Source organism: Pongo pygmaeus, chromosome 7 (assembly GCF_028885625.2).
Source record: "Pongo pygmaeus isolate AG05252 chromosome 7, NHGRI_mPonPyg2-v2.0_pri, whole genome shotgun sequence".
NCBI classification, from domain to species: Eukaryota; Metazoa; Chordata; class Mammalia; order Primates; family Hominidae; genus Pongo; species Pongo pygmaeus.
This window is the reverse complement of record NC_072380.2, coordinates 59,618,612-59,635,276: the sequence shown is the minus strand read 5'-3', so window position 1 is coordinate 59,635,276 and position 16,665 is coordinate 59,618,612. Positions and strand designations below refer to the sequence as shown.

Genomic DNA, 16,665 nt, shown 5'->3' with positions numbered 1-16,665 from the left:
CTTAGCATTGGCTGCTAAGCAAATGCTAAGCAGGCTCTGAGGCATAAGGGCTGTCCCTAATTGTCGGTTACTTTGTCCTTGAATGATTAAGGTGGGAAAATAGTGTCCAGAGTGTGAGAGCTCAATAAAGAAGGTGGTGAGGGAGTGCACTCGGTTGGTTTGAAAGGCTCAATCCACAAAGTGCTGTTTACTATCTCTAGGAATTAGCTAACACTGAGAGGGGCCATCCTTCAAGGCTCCACAAGGCCCCAAGTCATCAATGCATCAAAATACAGAGAAACACCTGGTCCTTCTGCTACTTCACTTGCCATTTATTCTGAGTCTTCCTCTTCTACATGAATTCATAGTATTGAGGGCTAGTTCTTTTTTTTTTTTTTTTTTTTGAGGCAAAGTCTCCCTCTGTTGCCCAGGCTGGAGTGCAGTGACGTGATCTCCACTCACTGCAAGCTCCGCCTCCCGGTTTCATGCCATTCTTCTGCCTCAGCCTTCCAAGTAGCTGGGACTACAGCTAATTTTTTTGTATTTTTAGTAGAGACAGGGTTTCACCATGTTAGCCAGGATGGTCTCTATCTCCTGACCTCGTGATCTGCCCACCTTGGCCTCCCAAAGTGCTGGGATTACAGGCATGAGCCACTGCTCCTGGCCATTGAGGACTAGTTCTTAGTGGCCTTATCAGAGCCCCAGCAGCAGAGAGTGGTTGGCTTGCAGGTGGTAAAAGAATTTACCAACAACAGTTTAGGTTTGAAAAGGAAAGTTATATTAGATAACACATTGCAGCAGACTGCAACAGGGCGCTTCAGCAAGAGAGGACTGAGCTGCACAGTGGATTTTACTTAGGAGTATTTATGGACCTTAAAGTGGGAGCCTAAGGATAATTTGGACCATTTTAGCCACATATGTCATGATAAGTGATTACATCTGTAGACATTTTGGTGCCATGATGTCAGCAAGGGTTGCACAATGAGTTTCAACATGAATACATTCCAGAGACGTATAGAAATTCTAGTTAAGGAAGGAGACCACCCCTCATATTGTCTTATGCCCAATTTCTGCCTCCAAAGAAAGAAGACGTAAAAACTAAAAGGCAGAAATGAAATCCACAGGCAGACAGCCCGGTGCCATGCCCTGGGCCTGGTAGTTAAAGATCAACCCCTGACCTCACCGGTTATGTTATCTATAGATACCAAACATTGTATGGAAAAGCATTGTGAAAATCCCTGTCCTGTTCTGTTCCATTCTGATTACTGGTGCATGCAAGCCCCCTGCTTGCTCAATCGATCACAACCTTCTCACGTGGACCCCCTTAGAGTTGTAAGCCCTTAAAAGGGACAGGAATTGCTCATTTGAGGAGCTCGGTTTTTGAGACGTGAGTCTGCTGATGCTCCCGACCGTATAAAGCTCCTTCCTTCTTTAACCCAGTGTCTGAGGAGTTTTGTCTGTGGCTCGTCCTGCTGCATAGTTACTTATAAGTTTTTTGTAAAGAAGCTTGGTACCAGATACTGGCTTTAGATAATAGGGAAGTCTGGGCTGGGCGCAGTGGCTCATGCCTGTAATCACAGCACTTTGGGAGGCCGAGGCAGGCAGATTATGAGGTCAGGACATCAAGACCATCCTGGCTAACATGGTGAAACCCTGTCTCTACTAAAAATACAAAAAAAAATTAGCTGGGTATGGTGGAACACGCCTGTAATCCCAGCTACTCAGGAGGCTGAGGCAGGAGAATCACTTGAACCTGGGAGGCAGAGGTTGCAGTGAGCCAATATTGTGCCACTGCACTCCAGCCTGGCGACAGAGCAAGACTCCATCTCAAAAAAAAAAAAAAAAAAAAAAAGGGAAGTCTAATTACTTATGAATTCCTCAGATAAGGAGTGTTGCCTCTGGATGGTCTGCTTGATAGCCACCAGGTGATCTTTGCTCTCCTCAGTTCTCAGTCCTTGGATATTGTTAGGGACAAACTGCCCCAAGAAAGCTTCTTTGGTGCTGCCCACCCCTCCCCCTAATGCTCTGCAACTCTTCTCTGTGCCACCCACCCTTCCCCAAGTCTCTTTACATTTCTAAACCCTTATCAAGGGCTGCGGTGAAGCCAGCCGACTTTCACTTATCAGACCTTGCTGCGATAAGCAAACCCCAATTACAAACCATTCAGACCTCACAGGGGAAGGCTGTGGGAAGCATAAACAAACTTTACCTACACCCTCCTGTAATAAACGTCACAAGGTGATATGTGGCAAAATTAACCAGCAAACAACCCCGGGATGCGGCCATACCAAAGAACTCCCTCAAGCTCCTCTCCCCAATATAAACCCCTCATTCTGTAAGCTTGGTGCTGCTTCCCTTGACTGTTAAGGGGGCAGCCGGCAGGTTAATAAAAACTTGCTCGCCTGACTTTGGGTCTATTTTTCCTTTCTCTTGGCTGACCTTACATTCTGGTGCTAAAACCTGGGAAGGGGATAGACTCTGGCCGGCTCTCGCTCTCTGTCTCTCTCTCTCTCACTTTCTCTTTCTCTCTCTCTCTCCCCCTCCCTCCCCATCACCTATCTCCTGGCCAATCTCTTCCCTTCCCTGAACCTGCCGAAGACCCAGAGAATCTCCTAGACTCTCCCATTGCTGACGACTTCATCCACCATCAAAGCCTCCACCAGGGTGAGTAAAAAGAGACTGTTGCTGTTCCCCGAAACCCTTGACCGCCTGTCTCTCGGTTTCCAAAAGACCCAGCGCTGGGTCAAGGGCTTCCTCCGGCCTCCAGGCCTCTGGTTCCTCTGTTTCAGGGACACCTGACACGGCGGTTACCTCCTCTATTCCAGACAAGTTCCGCGGGAAAGGGAATGCCCTCTTCCACGTCCTTGTCACCGGCAGTCTCTTCTTCCTCTACGCGCCCCCCTACTTCCATTCATTATAGGAGCCTGTCAGTCTGCTCCTCCTAAAACTACCTGCCTTGGGTGCCTCCTATGCAATCTCAATACTCTTGGCCTCCATTCAGAAATCTGCCCTAAAAGGCTTATCTTTTACTGTAATACCGCATGACCTCAATACAAATTAGACCATGACTCCCAATGGTCCGAAAGTGGCACTTTCGATTCCGACGTGCTCAGAGACTTAGACAACTTTTGCCACTGCAATGGGAAGTGGTCTGAGATTCCTTATGTTCTGGCTTTCTTTACTCTCCGTAGTCATCCTTCCCTCTGCCAGTCTTGCTCTACTTTTCAAATTATCCTCGCCCGCTCCAAACTCCACTCGCCTCCTGCTCCCCTCACCCCAATAGCCCCAGCCGATGACTTCGCCTCCTTTGATCCCGCTGATTTTTCCCCTCCTTGATAACATCCTAATCCTCCACCACAACAGCATGACCCCCCACCATATGCCTCCACTCCGGCTCTACCTCCCTCTCTCCAACCATCCCGCCTCCGACTCTGAGTCCTCCCCATCTCCACCCCTTACTCGTCCTCGAGCCCAACATGCCCAGCAGCCCGCTCCCTTGCTTCCTCTCCGGGAAGTGGCAGAGGCCAAAGGGATCGTCCTCTCCGGGAAGTGGCAGGGGCCAAAGGGATCGTCCGTGTCCACGTCCCCTCTTCCCTCTCCGATCTCTCCCAAACTGAGGAACGTCTGGGGTCCTTGTCCTCCCATCCCGACACTTATATGAAAGAATTTAAATACCTCACCCAGTCTTATGAACTTACTTGGCATGATCTCTATATTATTCTGTATTCTACCCTCCTTCCGGAAGAGAAAGAAACAATGTGACTTGCAGCCCAGGCCCATGCCGATGACTTCCATTGGCAAGATTTTACTAGGCCAGTAGGGGCCGCTGCAGTCCCCCTGGGAAGAGCCTGCCTGGGAATATTAACCCCCAGACCCCAGCCGGGCCTCCCGTAATCATATGATTACTTGCCTCATTGCAGGCCTTAACAAAACTGGCCATAAGGCTGTACATTTCGAAAAACTCAAAGAAACCTCCCAAAAGGCCGATGAAAACCCTGCCCAATTCCTTTCTCGCCTTACAGAGGCTTTCCAAAAATATACCCATGTCAATCCTGCCTCCCAGGAAGGAACTATTGTTCTTAACACCCATTTTATTTCCCAATCTGCCCCCGACATCCAGCGCATATTTAAAAAGGCTGAAGATGGCCCTCAAACCCCACAACAAGACTTCCTTAACCTGGCTTTCAAAGTCTTTAATAGCAGGGATGAGCAAAATAAATTAGATAAAGCCCAAAGAGATCGTGCTAAATACCAAATTCTAGCAGCGGCTATCCATTAACCCAGCCGTATTACCCAAGGGCACAAAGACCTGATAGCAACAACCCTCCTGGGCCTTGTTTTAAGTGTGGCAAAGAAGGCTACTGGGCATGGGCGTGTCCTAACCCTCGAGTACCAAAGAGCCCTTGCCCAGTCTGCCAGCTGACAGGCCACTGGAAGTCCCTCTGTCCTCTCAGCAAACGGACAGACAAGCCTGCTCCTCAGAGCCACCACCCCTTCAACAAGACAAAAAGTGAAGAATTGCTTGCACTCCCACAGCTCCTCGGCCTAGCCACTGAAGACTGACGAGGCCCAGGGCCCCTGGCCCCCACTGGCATCACTGCATGGAGCCCAGTATAACTCTACTGGTAGCAGGTAAGCCGATCTCTTTTTTAATCGATAGCGTGGCCACCTACTGGGCTTTGCCTGAATTTTCAGGACCCACTCATGCCTCCCAGGTCTCAGTTGTGGGGCTTGACGGACTCATCTCACATCAGTCCACACGCCACCAGACCCCTTACTTGCTCTCTGTTTGATACTATTTTCTCACACTCTTTCCTTATCATGCCTCGTTGCCCTACCTCCCATCCTAGGCCAAGACGTTTTAGCCAAATTCAAAGATTCTATCACCTTTTTCTGCCTTCCTCAACCAGAGTCCCTCCTACTCCTTTGCGCTAGTCCAGCCCCTGAGCCCTCTCCCCAGTACCCACTTCCCACCTCTCTTGTAAACCCAATAGTATGGGACACCACCACCCCTTCCCTAGCTGCTCACCATGACCCCATCAAAATTCAGTTAAAAGACCCCTCTAAATTTCTCAATGTCCCCCAATACCCCATCTCCCTAACCCACCAAAAAGGCTCACAGCCAGCCACAAGCTCTGCTCACGTGGTCTTCTTAGGCCAACACATTTTCCATACACCCCCATCCTCTTGGTTAAAATATCAGATGGCTCATACCGACTCATCCAAGACCTCCAAGCCATCAATCAGGCCATCTTTCCTATTCATCCCATAGTCCCTAACCCCTATACACTCTCTCTCATTCCCTCCAACACCACCCACTACACTGCTATTGACCTGAAAGATGCCTTTTAACTATTCCCCTTCACCCTGATTCCCAAAACCTCTTTGCTTTCAATTGGACTGACCCTGACACCCTCCAGTCACAACAACTCACCTGGATTGTCCTCCCTCAAGGCTTCAGAGATAGCCTTCATTTCTTTAGACAAATTTTAGCTTGAAATCTCACCTCCTTAAACCTTTCCCCCAGCTGTCTTCTTCATTACGTGGATGAACTTCTCCTTTGCAGCCCCTCTCTAGAAGACTCTCAAACCCATACAGTCTCTCTCTTAAACTTTCTTGCCACCAAAGGGTATATAGAGTCTCCTCCTCCAAAGCTCAACTTTCCAGCTCCATAGTAACTTACCTAAGAGTTCAACTTTCCCCTGGGGACCAGGCTATGACCCCGCCCAAGAGGCACTAATAAATAATCTGCCCCCGCCCCACCAAAAGGAAAGTCCTTTCCTTCCTAGGACTAGCAGGCTTTTTTAGAATATGGATTCCCAACTTTGCCCTCCTAGCTCACCCCCTCTATGAAGCAGCCAAAGGCTTCCTCAATGAGCCCCTAAATCCCTCGCATAACATACTCCCCAGCTTCCGCAAACTTCAAACCGCTCTTGTCACTGCACCAGCTCTGTCCTTACCTGATATCTCCCAACCTTTCACTCTCTTTTTTTTTTTTTTTTTTTTTTTTTGAGATGGAGTCTTGCTCTGTCGCCCAGGCTGGAGTGCAGTGGCACGATCTTGGCTCACTGCAAGCTCTGCCTCCCAGGTTCAAGCGATTCTCCTGCCTCAGCCTCCCGAATAGCTGGGACTACAGGCACCCGCCAGCATGCCCGGCTAATTTTTTGTATTTTTAGTAGAGATGGGGTTTCACTGTGTTAGCCAGGATGGTCTAACACAGCTAGGTTGAACTAACTTTGGGAGGAACTTAGTTTACAGTTTAGCTTTGAAACAAAGACAACAGCCCTTTCCCAAAACAAGGCTCCTTCCTTCCTGGAGACTAGACTGCCTTTGCAGGACTAACAAATTAGCCACAAGATTAGAAATTACGGTTTAGGAGCCATACTGCTGGAGGCTGCAAGATTCTAAACCTCTCCAAATTGCTCCTAGGGATAACATCACTATTGCAAAACCTAAGATCAGTGCTTGAGATATTTTGCAGACACTGCACTTGATTCATCAGCTGGCACCAATCAGATCGATAAACTGGCTCATCTGGTCTTGTGACCCCCACCCAGGAACTGACTTAGCAGTGACAAGAGGACAGCTTTGACTCCCATCTCTGACCCGACCAATCAGAACTCCCAACTCACTGGCCCCCTACTCAGCAAATTTTTTTTTTTTTTTTTTTTTTTGGAGACAGAGTCTCACTCTGTCACCCAGGGTGGAGTGCAGTGGCATGATGTCGGCTCACTACAACCTCTACCCCCCGGGTTCAAGCAATTCTCCTGCCTCAGCCTCCCGAGTAGCTGCGACTACAGGCACACGCTGCCATGCCCAGCTAATTTTTTGTATTTTAGTAGAGACGTGGTTTCACCATGTTGCCCAGGCTGTTCTCAAACTCCTGAACTCAGGCAATCCGCCCGCCTCGGCCTCCCAAAGTGCTAGGATTACAGGCATGAGCCACCTCGCCAGGCAGCAAATTATTCTTAAAAACTCCAATTCTCGAATTCTCGGGGAGACTGATTGGAGTAATAATAAAACTCTGGGCCAGACATGGTGGCTCACACCTCTAGTCCCAGCACTTTGGGAGGCCGAGGCAGGTGGATCACCTGAGATCAGGAGTTCAAGAACCAGACTGGCCAACATGGCGAAGCCCCATCTCTACTAAAAATACAAAAATTAGCTGGTGTGGTGGCGTTTGCCTGTAATCCGAGCTACTCTGGAGGCTGAGGCAGGAGAATCGCTTGAACCCAGGAGGTGGAGGTTACAGTGAGCCAAGATCACGCCACTGCACTCCAGCCTGGGTGACAGAGGGAGACTCCGTCTCAAAAAAAAAAAAAAAGTGGGACGTTTAAGAGGTGATGAGGTCATTAGGGTTCTGCTGTAATGAATGGATGATAGCCCTTATAAAATGGCTCAGGGGAACTAGCTAGCTCCCTTTCCATCTCTTACACCATGTGAGGACACATGTGTTCCTTCCCTCCAGAGGATGCAGTGTTCTGGTAGCCATCTGGGAAGCAGAGACCGAGCCCTTACCAGACATCACACCTATTGGCACTTTGCTCTTGGACTTCCCAGCCTCCAGAACTGTAAGGAATAAATTCTGTTCTTTATAAATTACCCAGTCTCAGATATTTTATTATAGCAGCACAAATAATTAATAAAAAAGTAATTAATTATTTTTTTTAAATGCCTCTCCATCCTAGGAAGCCTAGCCAAGGTCCTGCTATCCTATAGGTTTCAGTGACTTTCTCTCTTCTTGTGATCCCCAAAATGTCCTGAGGTTCCTGGGCCTGTGCGAAGTGACCGTCCCTTATACATTGCAAGGGAAACATGTGAGGGAATCTTGTGTACAAGATACAAGGCCAGCTTTTTCCTTCAAGGGGCCGTATTGGCTCCATGGAGTCAACCTTAGTTCCTAAAAATTGTGTGATTATATCTGAAAGTATGACATTTCAGTCAAAGCTTTGGTAACATGACTAATGTTTCCAACTGTGTCTTGGTACAAAGAGAGCAGATTCTTACTGAACTTATGCAAATAATTATATTGCCATGAAAATAAAAATACTAATAGTTTCTGAATTCTGCAGGGATCAAGTAGGAAGAAAAGATAAATGTTTACATTCTTTGTACAAAATTATAACTTACCAAATTGCTATAAGCAATAGATAGCTTAGGAGAAAAGAAAATGGTATTCATATTATAATGATACTGACAAGGAAATTTTGTTATTTCAAGACATACAATATTTTAAGATAATAACTAGAATTATGACTAATACTATGATATCAGGACTATCTGATTTCTAGGAACTTTATGTAATTTCTTGAACACTAGTACTAAATATACCCAAAAATGTATGACTTAAAGAAGGTAAAACATCACTTTTCATTTGATAATACTTCCCATGCAAATTTAACATATCAAATAAGCTTAATTATTTTAATATCTTCCCTAAGGAGGGCAAAAAATTCTTTTCACATAATGCAGGGGCCCTTGGAACATTCCAAAGTTATTTCAAGGTCAAAAGAACTTAATTTAGAAGTTGATTTTGGGAAGTTGTAAAAAATGTTAAAAGGTTTAAAATACTCAAATAAATAGTACCACAGGTCACTGTGAAATGATATTTAGTTACACAAAGAGGCCGGGTGCGGTGGCTCACGCCTGTAATCGCCGCACTTTGGGAGGCCGAGGTGGGAGGATCCCCTGAGGTCAGGAGTTCGAGACCAGCCTGACCAACAAGGTGAAACCCTGTCTCTACGAAAAATACAAAAATTAACCGGGCATAGGGGCACGAGCCTGTAATCCCAGCTACTCAGGAGGCTGAGGCAGAAGAATCACTTGAACCCAGGAGGCGAAGGTTGCAGTGAGCTGAGATCCCACCACTGAACTCCAGCCTGGGCAACAGTTATACAAAGAGTCAAAAGATTTTAAAGACAAAGACAGAAAGTTACAGAGTTGTAGGGAAAACATCCACTCTTTTAATAGAGAGGACTCAGTTTTCTTAAGTAATGAAAGACCTGATAAAATACAAGATCAAGTACAGGAAATTATTTTGATAAAACACAAAATCTTTCTTTGGCAGATTACTTAAAAGGTGAAGAAAAACCTCTTACAATTTTTTCCTTCCTTCCTTCCCTCCTTCCCTCCTCCCCCCTTCTTCCCTCTCTTCGTTTCCTTTCCTTTCCTTTCCCTTTCTCTTTCTTTCTTTCTCTCTCTTTCCTTTTTTTTTTTTTTGACAGAGTCTCACTCTATCACTCAGGCTACAGTGCAGTGGCACGATCTTGGCTCACTGCAACCTCCGCCTCCGGGTTCAAGCGATTCTTCTGCCTCAGCCTCCTGAGTAGCTAGTACTACAGGTGTGTGCCACCACACCCGGCTAATTTTTGTATTTTTAGTAGAGATGGGGTTTCACCATATTGGCCAGGCTGGTCTCGAACTCCTGACCTCAAGTGATCTGCCCGCCTGGACCTCCCAAAGTGCGGGGATTATAGACATGATCCACTGCACTCAGCCACAATTTCTTCTTACTTCAGAATTCTAAACGCTAGGCATGGTGGCTCACAACATGTTAACCAGCCTGGGAAGCATAGCAAGACCCTGTATCTACAAAAAATAAATTGGCTGGGCGCGGTGGCTCACGCCTGTAATCCCAGCACTTTGGGAGGCCGAGGCGGGCAGATCACGAGGTCAGGAGATCGAGAACACCCTGGCTAACACGGTGAAACCCTGTCTCTACTAAAAATACAAAAAATTATCCGGGCGTGGTGGCAGGCGCCTGTAGTCCCAGCTACTTGGGAGGCTGAGGCAGGAGAATGGCGTGAACCCAGCAGGCGGAGGTTGCAGTGAGCTGAGATCGCGCCATTGCACTCCAGCCTGGGCGACAGGGTGAGACTCCATCTCAAAAAATAAAAAAACAAAAAAAAATTATTCGGGAATGGTGGCAGATGCCTATAGTCGTAATTACTTGGGAGACTAAGACAGGATTGCTTGAACCAGAAGTTTGAGGTTACAGTGACCTATGATTGCACCACTGCACTCCAGCCTGGGTGACAGAACAACACTCCATCATTGATTGATTGATTGATTGATTGATTGAGACTGTTGCCCAGGTTGGAGTGCAATGATGCCACCTTGGCTCACTGTAAACTTCGCCTCCCAAATTCCAGTGATTCTCCTGCTTTAGCTTCCAAAGTAGCTGGAATTACCGACGTGCACCACCACGCCCGGATAATTTTTATGTTTTTAGTACTCCTGACCTCGTGATCCGCCCACCTTGGCTCCCGAAGTGCTGGGATTACAGGCGTGAGCCACTATGCCCAGCCAATATTTATTTATTTATTTTATTATTCTTATTCTTATTATTATTATTATTATTTTGAGACAGTCTCTCTCTGTGTCGCCCAGGCTGGAGTGCAGTGGCGTGATCTCGGCTCACTGCAAGCTCTGCCTCCCAGGTTCACGCCATTCTCCTGCCTCAGCATCCCGATTAGCTGGGACTACAGTTGCCTGCCACCATGTCCAGCTAATTTTTTGTATTTTTAGTAGAGACAGGGTTTCACCATGTTAGCCAGGATGGTCTCGATCTCCTGACCTCGTCATCTGCCCACCTTGGCCTCCCAAAGTGCTGGGATTATAGGCGTGAGCCACTGCGCCTGGCCAATATTTTTTTAAAGATGGGGTGTTGGCCGGGCTTGGTGGCTCACATCTCTAATCCCAGCACTTTGGGAAGCTGAGGTGGTGTATCACCTGAGGTCAGGAGTTCGAGACCAGCCTGGCCAACATGGTGAAACCCCATCTCTACTAAAGATATAAAAAATTAGCCTGGCGTGGTGGTGCATGCCTGTAATCCCAGCTACTCGGGAGGCTGAGGCAGGAGAACTGCTTGAACTCAGGATGTGGAGGTTGCAGTGAGCTGAGATCATGCCACCGCACTCCAGCCTGGGCAACAGAGTGAGACTCTGTCTCAAAAAAAAAAAAAAAATTAGCTTGGCACAGTGGCACACGCCTGTAGTCCCAGCCAGCTAGCCAGGAGACTGAGGTGGGAGGATCAGTTGGGTCCTGGAGGTCAAGGCTGCAGTGAGCTATGATTGCACCACTGCACTCCAGTCTGGGTGACAGAGTAAGATCCTATCTCAAACAAAACAAAACAAAACACCTCCCCCAAACCCACAAACTTTCCAACTGTGGCCACCATAATTCTAATTTTTTTTTTTTGAGACGGCGTATCACTCTTGTTGCCCAGGCTGGAGTGCAATAGCATGATCTTGGCTCACTGCAACCTCGTCTCCCGGGTTCAAGCAATTCTCCTGCCTCAGCCTCCTGAGTAGCTGAGATTACAGGCATGTACCACCATGCCCTAATTTTGTATTTTTAGTAGAGATGGAGTTTCAACATTTTAGTCAGGCTGGTCTTGAACTACTGACCAGAGGTGATCTACCTGCCTTGGCCTCCCAAAGTGCTGATATTACAGGTGTGAGCCACCGCACCTAGGCATTATTTTTTATCATATGTACCCATATCTCCAGAAATGCACAGGTTCTGAGCAGGAGTCCCAGACTCCTTGGATTCAGGTGAACCTATTATTTTCTGACTTCTTGAAACATTACCTACCTGAGACTTCCCGCAATACCCAGGTTGAATCCAATCTGATGTCTGGCCCTAGTCTGAATGAAAAATGCTCAAATAAACTCCTAAACTGCCACAAGTTGTGAAAACTTGTATCTATCAAGGGGGCTTATCGATGCAGGTAGAAAAACAAGCACAATGGCTTCACCAGTGCCCCCACAGGTGGCTCATTGCTGCAGGGGCCACCCTCAGTGCCCTCCTTCAGATCCTCACTTGTGACAGGGCTGTTATGAGATAAACTTAGGCATATATATTCAAATTTTAAAGTTTATTTGAGCAGACAAGGCAGCACCAGACCATAAGAAAACCTTCGTAAGGTGTTTATGGAAGCAAGACAAGTTTAAAAATATATACATATATATATATATATATTTATTTATATATTTATATTTAATCCCTGAATAGCTGGGATTACAGGCGTAAGCCACCAAGCCCGGCTATAAAATATATTGAATGAAGGGGCTGGGCGCGGTGGCTCACACCTGTAATCCCAGCACTTGGGGAGGCCGAGGTGGGTGGATCACCTGGAGTTCGAGACCAGCCTGGCCAACATGGTGAAACCCTGTCGCTACTAAAAATACAAAAATCAGCCAGGTGTGGTGGGACGTGCCTGTTGTACCAGCTACTCGGGAGGCTAAGGCAGGAGAATTGCTTGAACCTGGGAGTTGGAGGCTGCAGTGAGCTGAGACCACACCATTGCACTCCAGTCTGGGGAACCGAGAGACTCTGTCTCAAAAACAACAACAAGAACAACAACCAACAACTACAAAAAAAAAAAAAAAAAGGAAATCGAGGGAACATATGAACAAAATGAGAATATCAACAAAGAGATAGAAGTTACTAAAACGAGGCCAGGAACAGTGGTTCATGCCTGTAATCCCAGTGCTTTGAGAGGCTGAGGCAGGAGGACTGCTTGAGGCCAGGAGTTTGAGACCAGCCTGGGCAACATAGTGAGACTCCATCTCTAAAATAAATAATAGCCAGGTGAGGTGGCTCATGCCTGCAATCCCAGCAATTTGGGAGGCTGAGGCGGGCGGATCACGAGGTCAGGAGTTTGAGACCAGCCTGGCCAACATAGTGAAACCCCGTCTCTACTAAAAACACAAAAAATTAGCTGGGCATGGTGGCAGCGCCTGTAATCCCAGGGACTCGGGAGGCTGAGGCAGGAGAATGGCTTGAACCTGGGAGGCGGAGGTTGCAGTGAGCCGAGATCGTGCCATTGCACTCCAGCCTGGGCGACAGAGTAAGACTCTGTCTCAAAAAAAAAAAATTAAAAAAAAAAAATAATAATAATAAAGGCTGGGTGTGGTGGCCCACACCTGTAATCCCAGCACTTTGCGAGGCCGAGGTGGGCAGATCACCTGAGGTTAGGAGTTTGTGACCAGCCTGGCCAACATGGTGAAACCCTGTCTCTACTAAAAATACAAAAAAAAAAAAAAAAAAAAAATTAGCCAGGCATGGTGGCACACGTCTGTAATCCCAGCTACTCAGGAGGCTGAGGCAGGAGAACCACTTGAACCCATGAGGTGGAGGTTGCAGTGAGCCGAGATTGCTTCTGTTCAGCCTGGGCGACAGGAAAAAAAAAAAAAAGCATCCATTTTAGGCTGGGTGCAGTGGCTCACACTTGTAATCTTAGCATTTTGGGAGGCAGAGGCAGGATGATTGCTGAGGCCAGGAGTTTGAGAGCAGCCTGGGCGAGGTAGCAAGACCCCATCTCTAAAAATAAAAATAAAATAAATAAAATAAAATAGCTGTGCCTGTAGTCCCAGCTATTCAGGAGGCTGAGGTAAGAGGATCACTTGAGCCCAGGAGTTTGAGGCTGCAGTGAGCTTGAGAGCAGCCTGGGCGAGGTAGCAAGACCCCGTCTCTAAAAATAAAAATAAAATAAATAAAATAAAATAGCTGTGCCTGTAGTCCCAGCTATTCAGGAGGCTGAGGTAGGAGGATCACTTGAGCCCAGGAGTTTGAGGCTGCAGTGAGCTACGATCACACCACTGCACCCCAGCCTGGGTGACAGAGGGATACCCTCTGTCTTTAAAAAAAAAAAAAAAAGGCTGGGCATGACGGCTCACACCTATAATCCCAGCACTTTGGGAGGCCAGGGCAGGCGGATCACTTGAGGTCAGGAGTTCAAGACCAGCCTGGCCAACATAGTGCAACCCCATCTCTATTATGACATCAGTTAGGAAATAATTTTTTTTTTTTTTTTTTTGAGACGTAATCTTGCTCTGTCACCCAGGCTGGAGTGCAGTGGCGCGATCTCGGCTCACTGCAACCTCCGCCTCCTGGGTTCACGCCATTCTCCTGCCTCAGCCTCCCGAGTAGCTGGGACTACAGGTGCCCGCCACCACGCCCGGCTAATTTTTTGTATCTTTAGTAGAGATGGGGTTTCACCATGTTAGCCAGGATGGTCTCAATCTCCTGACCTCGTGATCCGCCCACCTCAGCCTCCCAAAGTGCTGGGATTACAGGCGTGAGCCACCGCACCCGGCCTAGGAAATACTATTAAAAACTGCTATTGCTTACTAAATCTAAGAAACTCTTAAAATGCCACTATAATTCAATTTTTTAAACTTGTATTTTGAAATAATTTCACTCCCGGGCATGGTGGCTCACACCTGTAATCCCAGCACTTTGGGAGGCTGAGGTGGGCGGATCATCTGAGGCCAGGAGTTCAAGACCAGCCTGGCCAACACGGTGCAACCCCGTCTCTACTAAAAATAAAAAAAAATTAGCTAGGCCTGGTGGTGGGTGCCTGTAATCCCAGCTACTGGGAAGGCTGAGGCAGGAGAATCGCTTGAACCCGGGACGCGGAGGTTGCAGTGAGCCAAGATCGCACCACTGCACTGCAGCCTGGGTGACAGCGCGAGACTCTGTCTCAAAAAAAAAAACAAAAGCAAACTTGATAAAATAATATCATTAAAGGAATGTCAGAGTGAAGGGTATATGGAAACTATACTGTTCTTGCAACTTTTGTGTAAGTTTGAAATTATTTCTATTTTTTTTTTTTTGAGATGGAGTCTTGCTCTGTTGCCCAGGCTGGGATGCAGTGGTACGATCTTGGCTCACAACCTCTGCCTCCCGGGTTCAAGCAATTCTCCTGCCTCAGCCTTCTGAGTAGCTGGGACTACAGGCACGCACTACCATGCCCGGCTAATTTTTTTGTATATTTAGTAGAGATGGGGGTTTCACTATGTTGGCCAGGCTGGTCTTGAACTCCTGACCTCAGGTGATCCATCCGCCTCAGCCTCCCAAAGTGCTGGGATTACAGGTGTGAGCCATAGTGCCTGGTCATGAAATTATTTCAAAATAAAAGTTTAAAAAATTGAATTACAGAAGCATTTTAAGAGTTTCTTAGATTTAGTAAGCAACAGCAGTTTTTAAAAGTATTTCCTAACTGATGTACTGAGTCATTAAATTCTGGGTTTCCTCATTCCTCTTGTTAGTTGTGTACTCCTTTAGATGGAGTTGGTTTTATCTATGATGGATGCTTAAGGAGAATGGCACATGCATTCTCCAATCAAATAAAGCAAGCCGTTTTAATTAGCAATACTAGATATCTCCTGGGTTCCATGAGATTATGAGGCATACCCTCTAAGGGAATATTTATAAGAATTTATGGGGCAGGACTGTAATTCCTCTTATTCCTCCACTCCACAGCCTGATACTTGGCTGTTTTCAAGAATGCCTTCTGACTTTTACACCTTCACCCTCCTTTCATAGGAGTTATCTCTACTAACATGTAACAAGCATCTAGTGCCAAGCACCAGGTACTGCACTGAAGGATACGACCATTCCTTCTCTCAAGAAACTTATGACCAGTGGGCAGGTTATAGACATAAACAAGTTTGCTAAATAACTACAATTTTTTTTTTTTTTGAGATGGAGTCTCACTCTGTCGCCCAGGCGAGTGCAAGGGCATGATCTCGTCTCACTGCAACCTCCGCCTCCTGGGTTCAAGTGATTCAGCCTCCTGAGTAGCTGGGATTACAGGCACCCGCCCCCATGCCCAGCTAATTTCTGTATTTTTAGTAGAGATGGAGTCTCACCATGTTGGTCAGGCTGGTCTTGAACTCCTGACCTCATGATCGGCCTGCGTCAGCATCCCAAAGTGTTGGGATTACAGGCGTGAGCCATTGCGCCCGGCCAAATAACTACAGTTTTTACTGAAAGTATAGAATGCTTCATGGATTTGTGTGTCATCCTTGTGCAGGGGCCACGATAATCTTTTGTGTATCATTCCAATTCTCACATTGGCTGAAGCAAGCACTGAATTATTTTAGACTCTGGAGAAAACAAAGTTTACTGAATTAAACTGAGATCCACTATGATGGAACCTGACAGCAACAGGACAACCCCATTATTTTCATTCTACTAAAATCCCCTTAAAATGTAACTATACACACACTTCATCTACAGTTGAATATACCTTCAACTTGGTATTCAAATACTAGGTTTAGAAAAATATTACTACTACATAAACTTCAGGGGGAAACCATCTTAGTCAATAAGTACAGATTATTTAATTATTGTTTGACTTACGATTTTTCAACTTTACATGGTATAAAGCTGGTACAATTTCAATGTTCTTCAAATTTTGAATTTTGACTGACCTTTTCTTGTGTTACCAATGTGGTACACAAGACATTTAACACTTTATTTGACACAGTCTCACACTGTCGCCAGGCTGGAGTGCAGTGGCATGATTTCGGCTCACTGTAACCTCCACCTCCGGGGTTCAAGCAATTCTCCTGCCTCAGCCTCCTGAGTAGCTGAGATTATAGGCACTCACCACCACATTGAGCTAATTTTCTTTTTATTTTTAGTAGAGACAGGGTTTGGCCATGTTGGCCAGACTGGTCTCGAACTCCTCACTTCAGGATCCACCTGCCTTGGCCTCCCAGTGTTGGGATTACAGGCGTGAGCCACTGCACCCAACCATAACACTTTATCATAAAATAGGCTTTGTTTTACATGATTTTACTTAACCATAGGCTGATTTACGTATGTTCAGCTTTTTTAAGGTAGGCTAGGCTAAGGTATGTTTGGTAGATCAGGTGTATTAAAAACATTTTC

The 16,665-nt window shown here is 46.5% G+C and overlaps 1 protein-coding gene, 1 long non-coding RNA gene and 1 pseudogene across 2 annotated transcripts in view; 1 reads left to right on the top strand and 2 right to left on the bottom strand.

Annotated features, from left to right (window-relative positions):
- The window catches only part of UBE2V2 (ubiquitin conjugating enzyme E2 V2), a 62,574-nt gene extending 58,695 nt beyond the window's left edge, over positions 1 to 3,879 (bottom strand). Inside the window, exon 1 of the mRNA XM_054498120.2 lies at positions 3,678 to 3,879. Within this exon, the coding sequence (XP_054354095.2) occupies positions 3,678 to 3,774 (97 nt within the window). The 5' untranslated portion in view covers positions 3,775 to 3,879. The remainder of the gene's footprint in view (positions 1 to 3,677) is intronic.
- Positions 2,518 to 7,550, top strand: LOC129042307 (uncharacterized). The gene is made up of 3 exons (XR_008504104.2): positions 2,518 to 2,643; positions 4,516 to 4,611; positions 7,448 to 7,550. It is a non-coding gene; the product is annotated as an uncharacterized LOC129042307 (long non-coding RNA).
- An 8,207-nt stretch (positions 7,551 to 15,757) lies between these two features.
- On the bottom strand, positions 15,758 to 15,857 carry LOC129043259 (U6 spliceosomal RNA; annotated as a pseudogene).
- Positions 15,858 to 16,665: the final 808 nt, after the last annotated feature.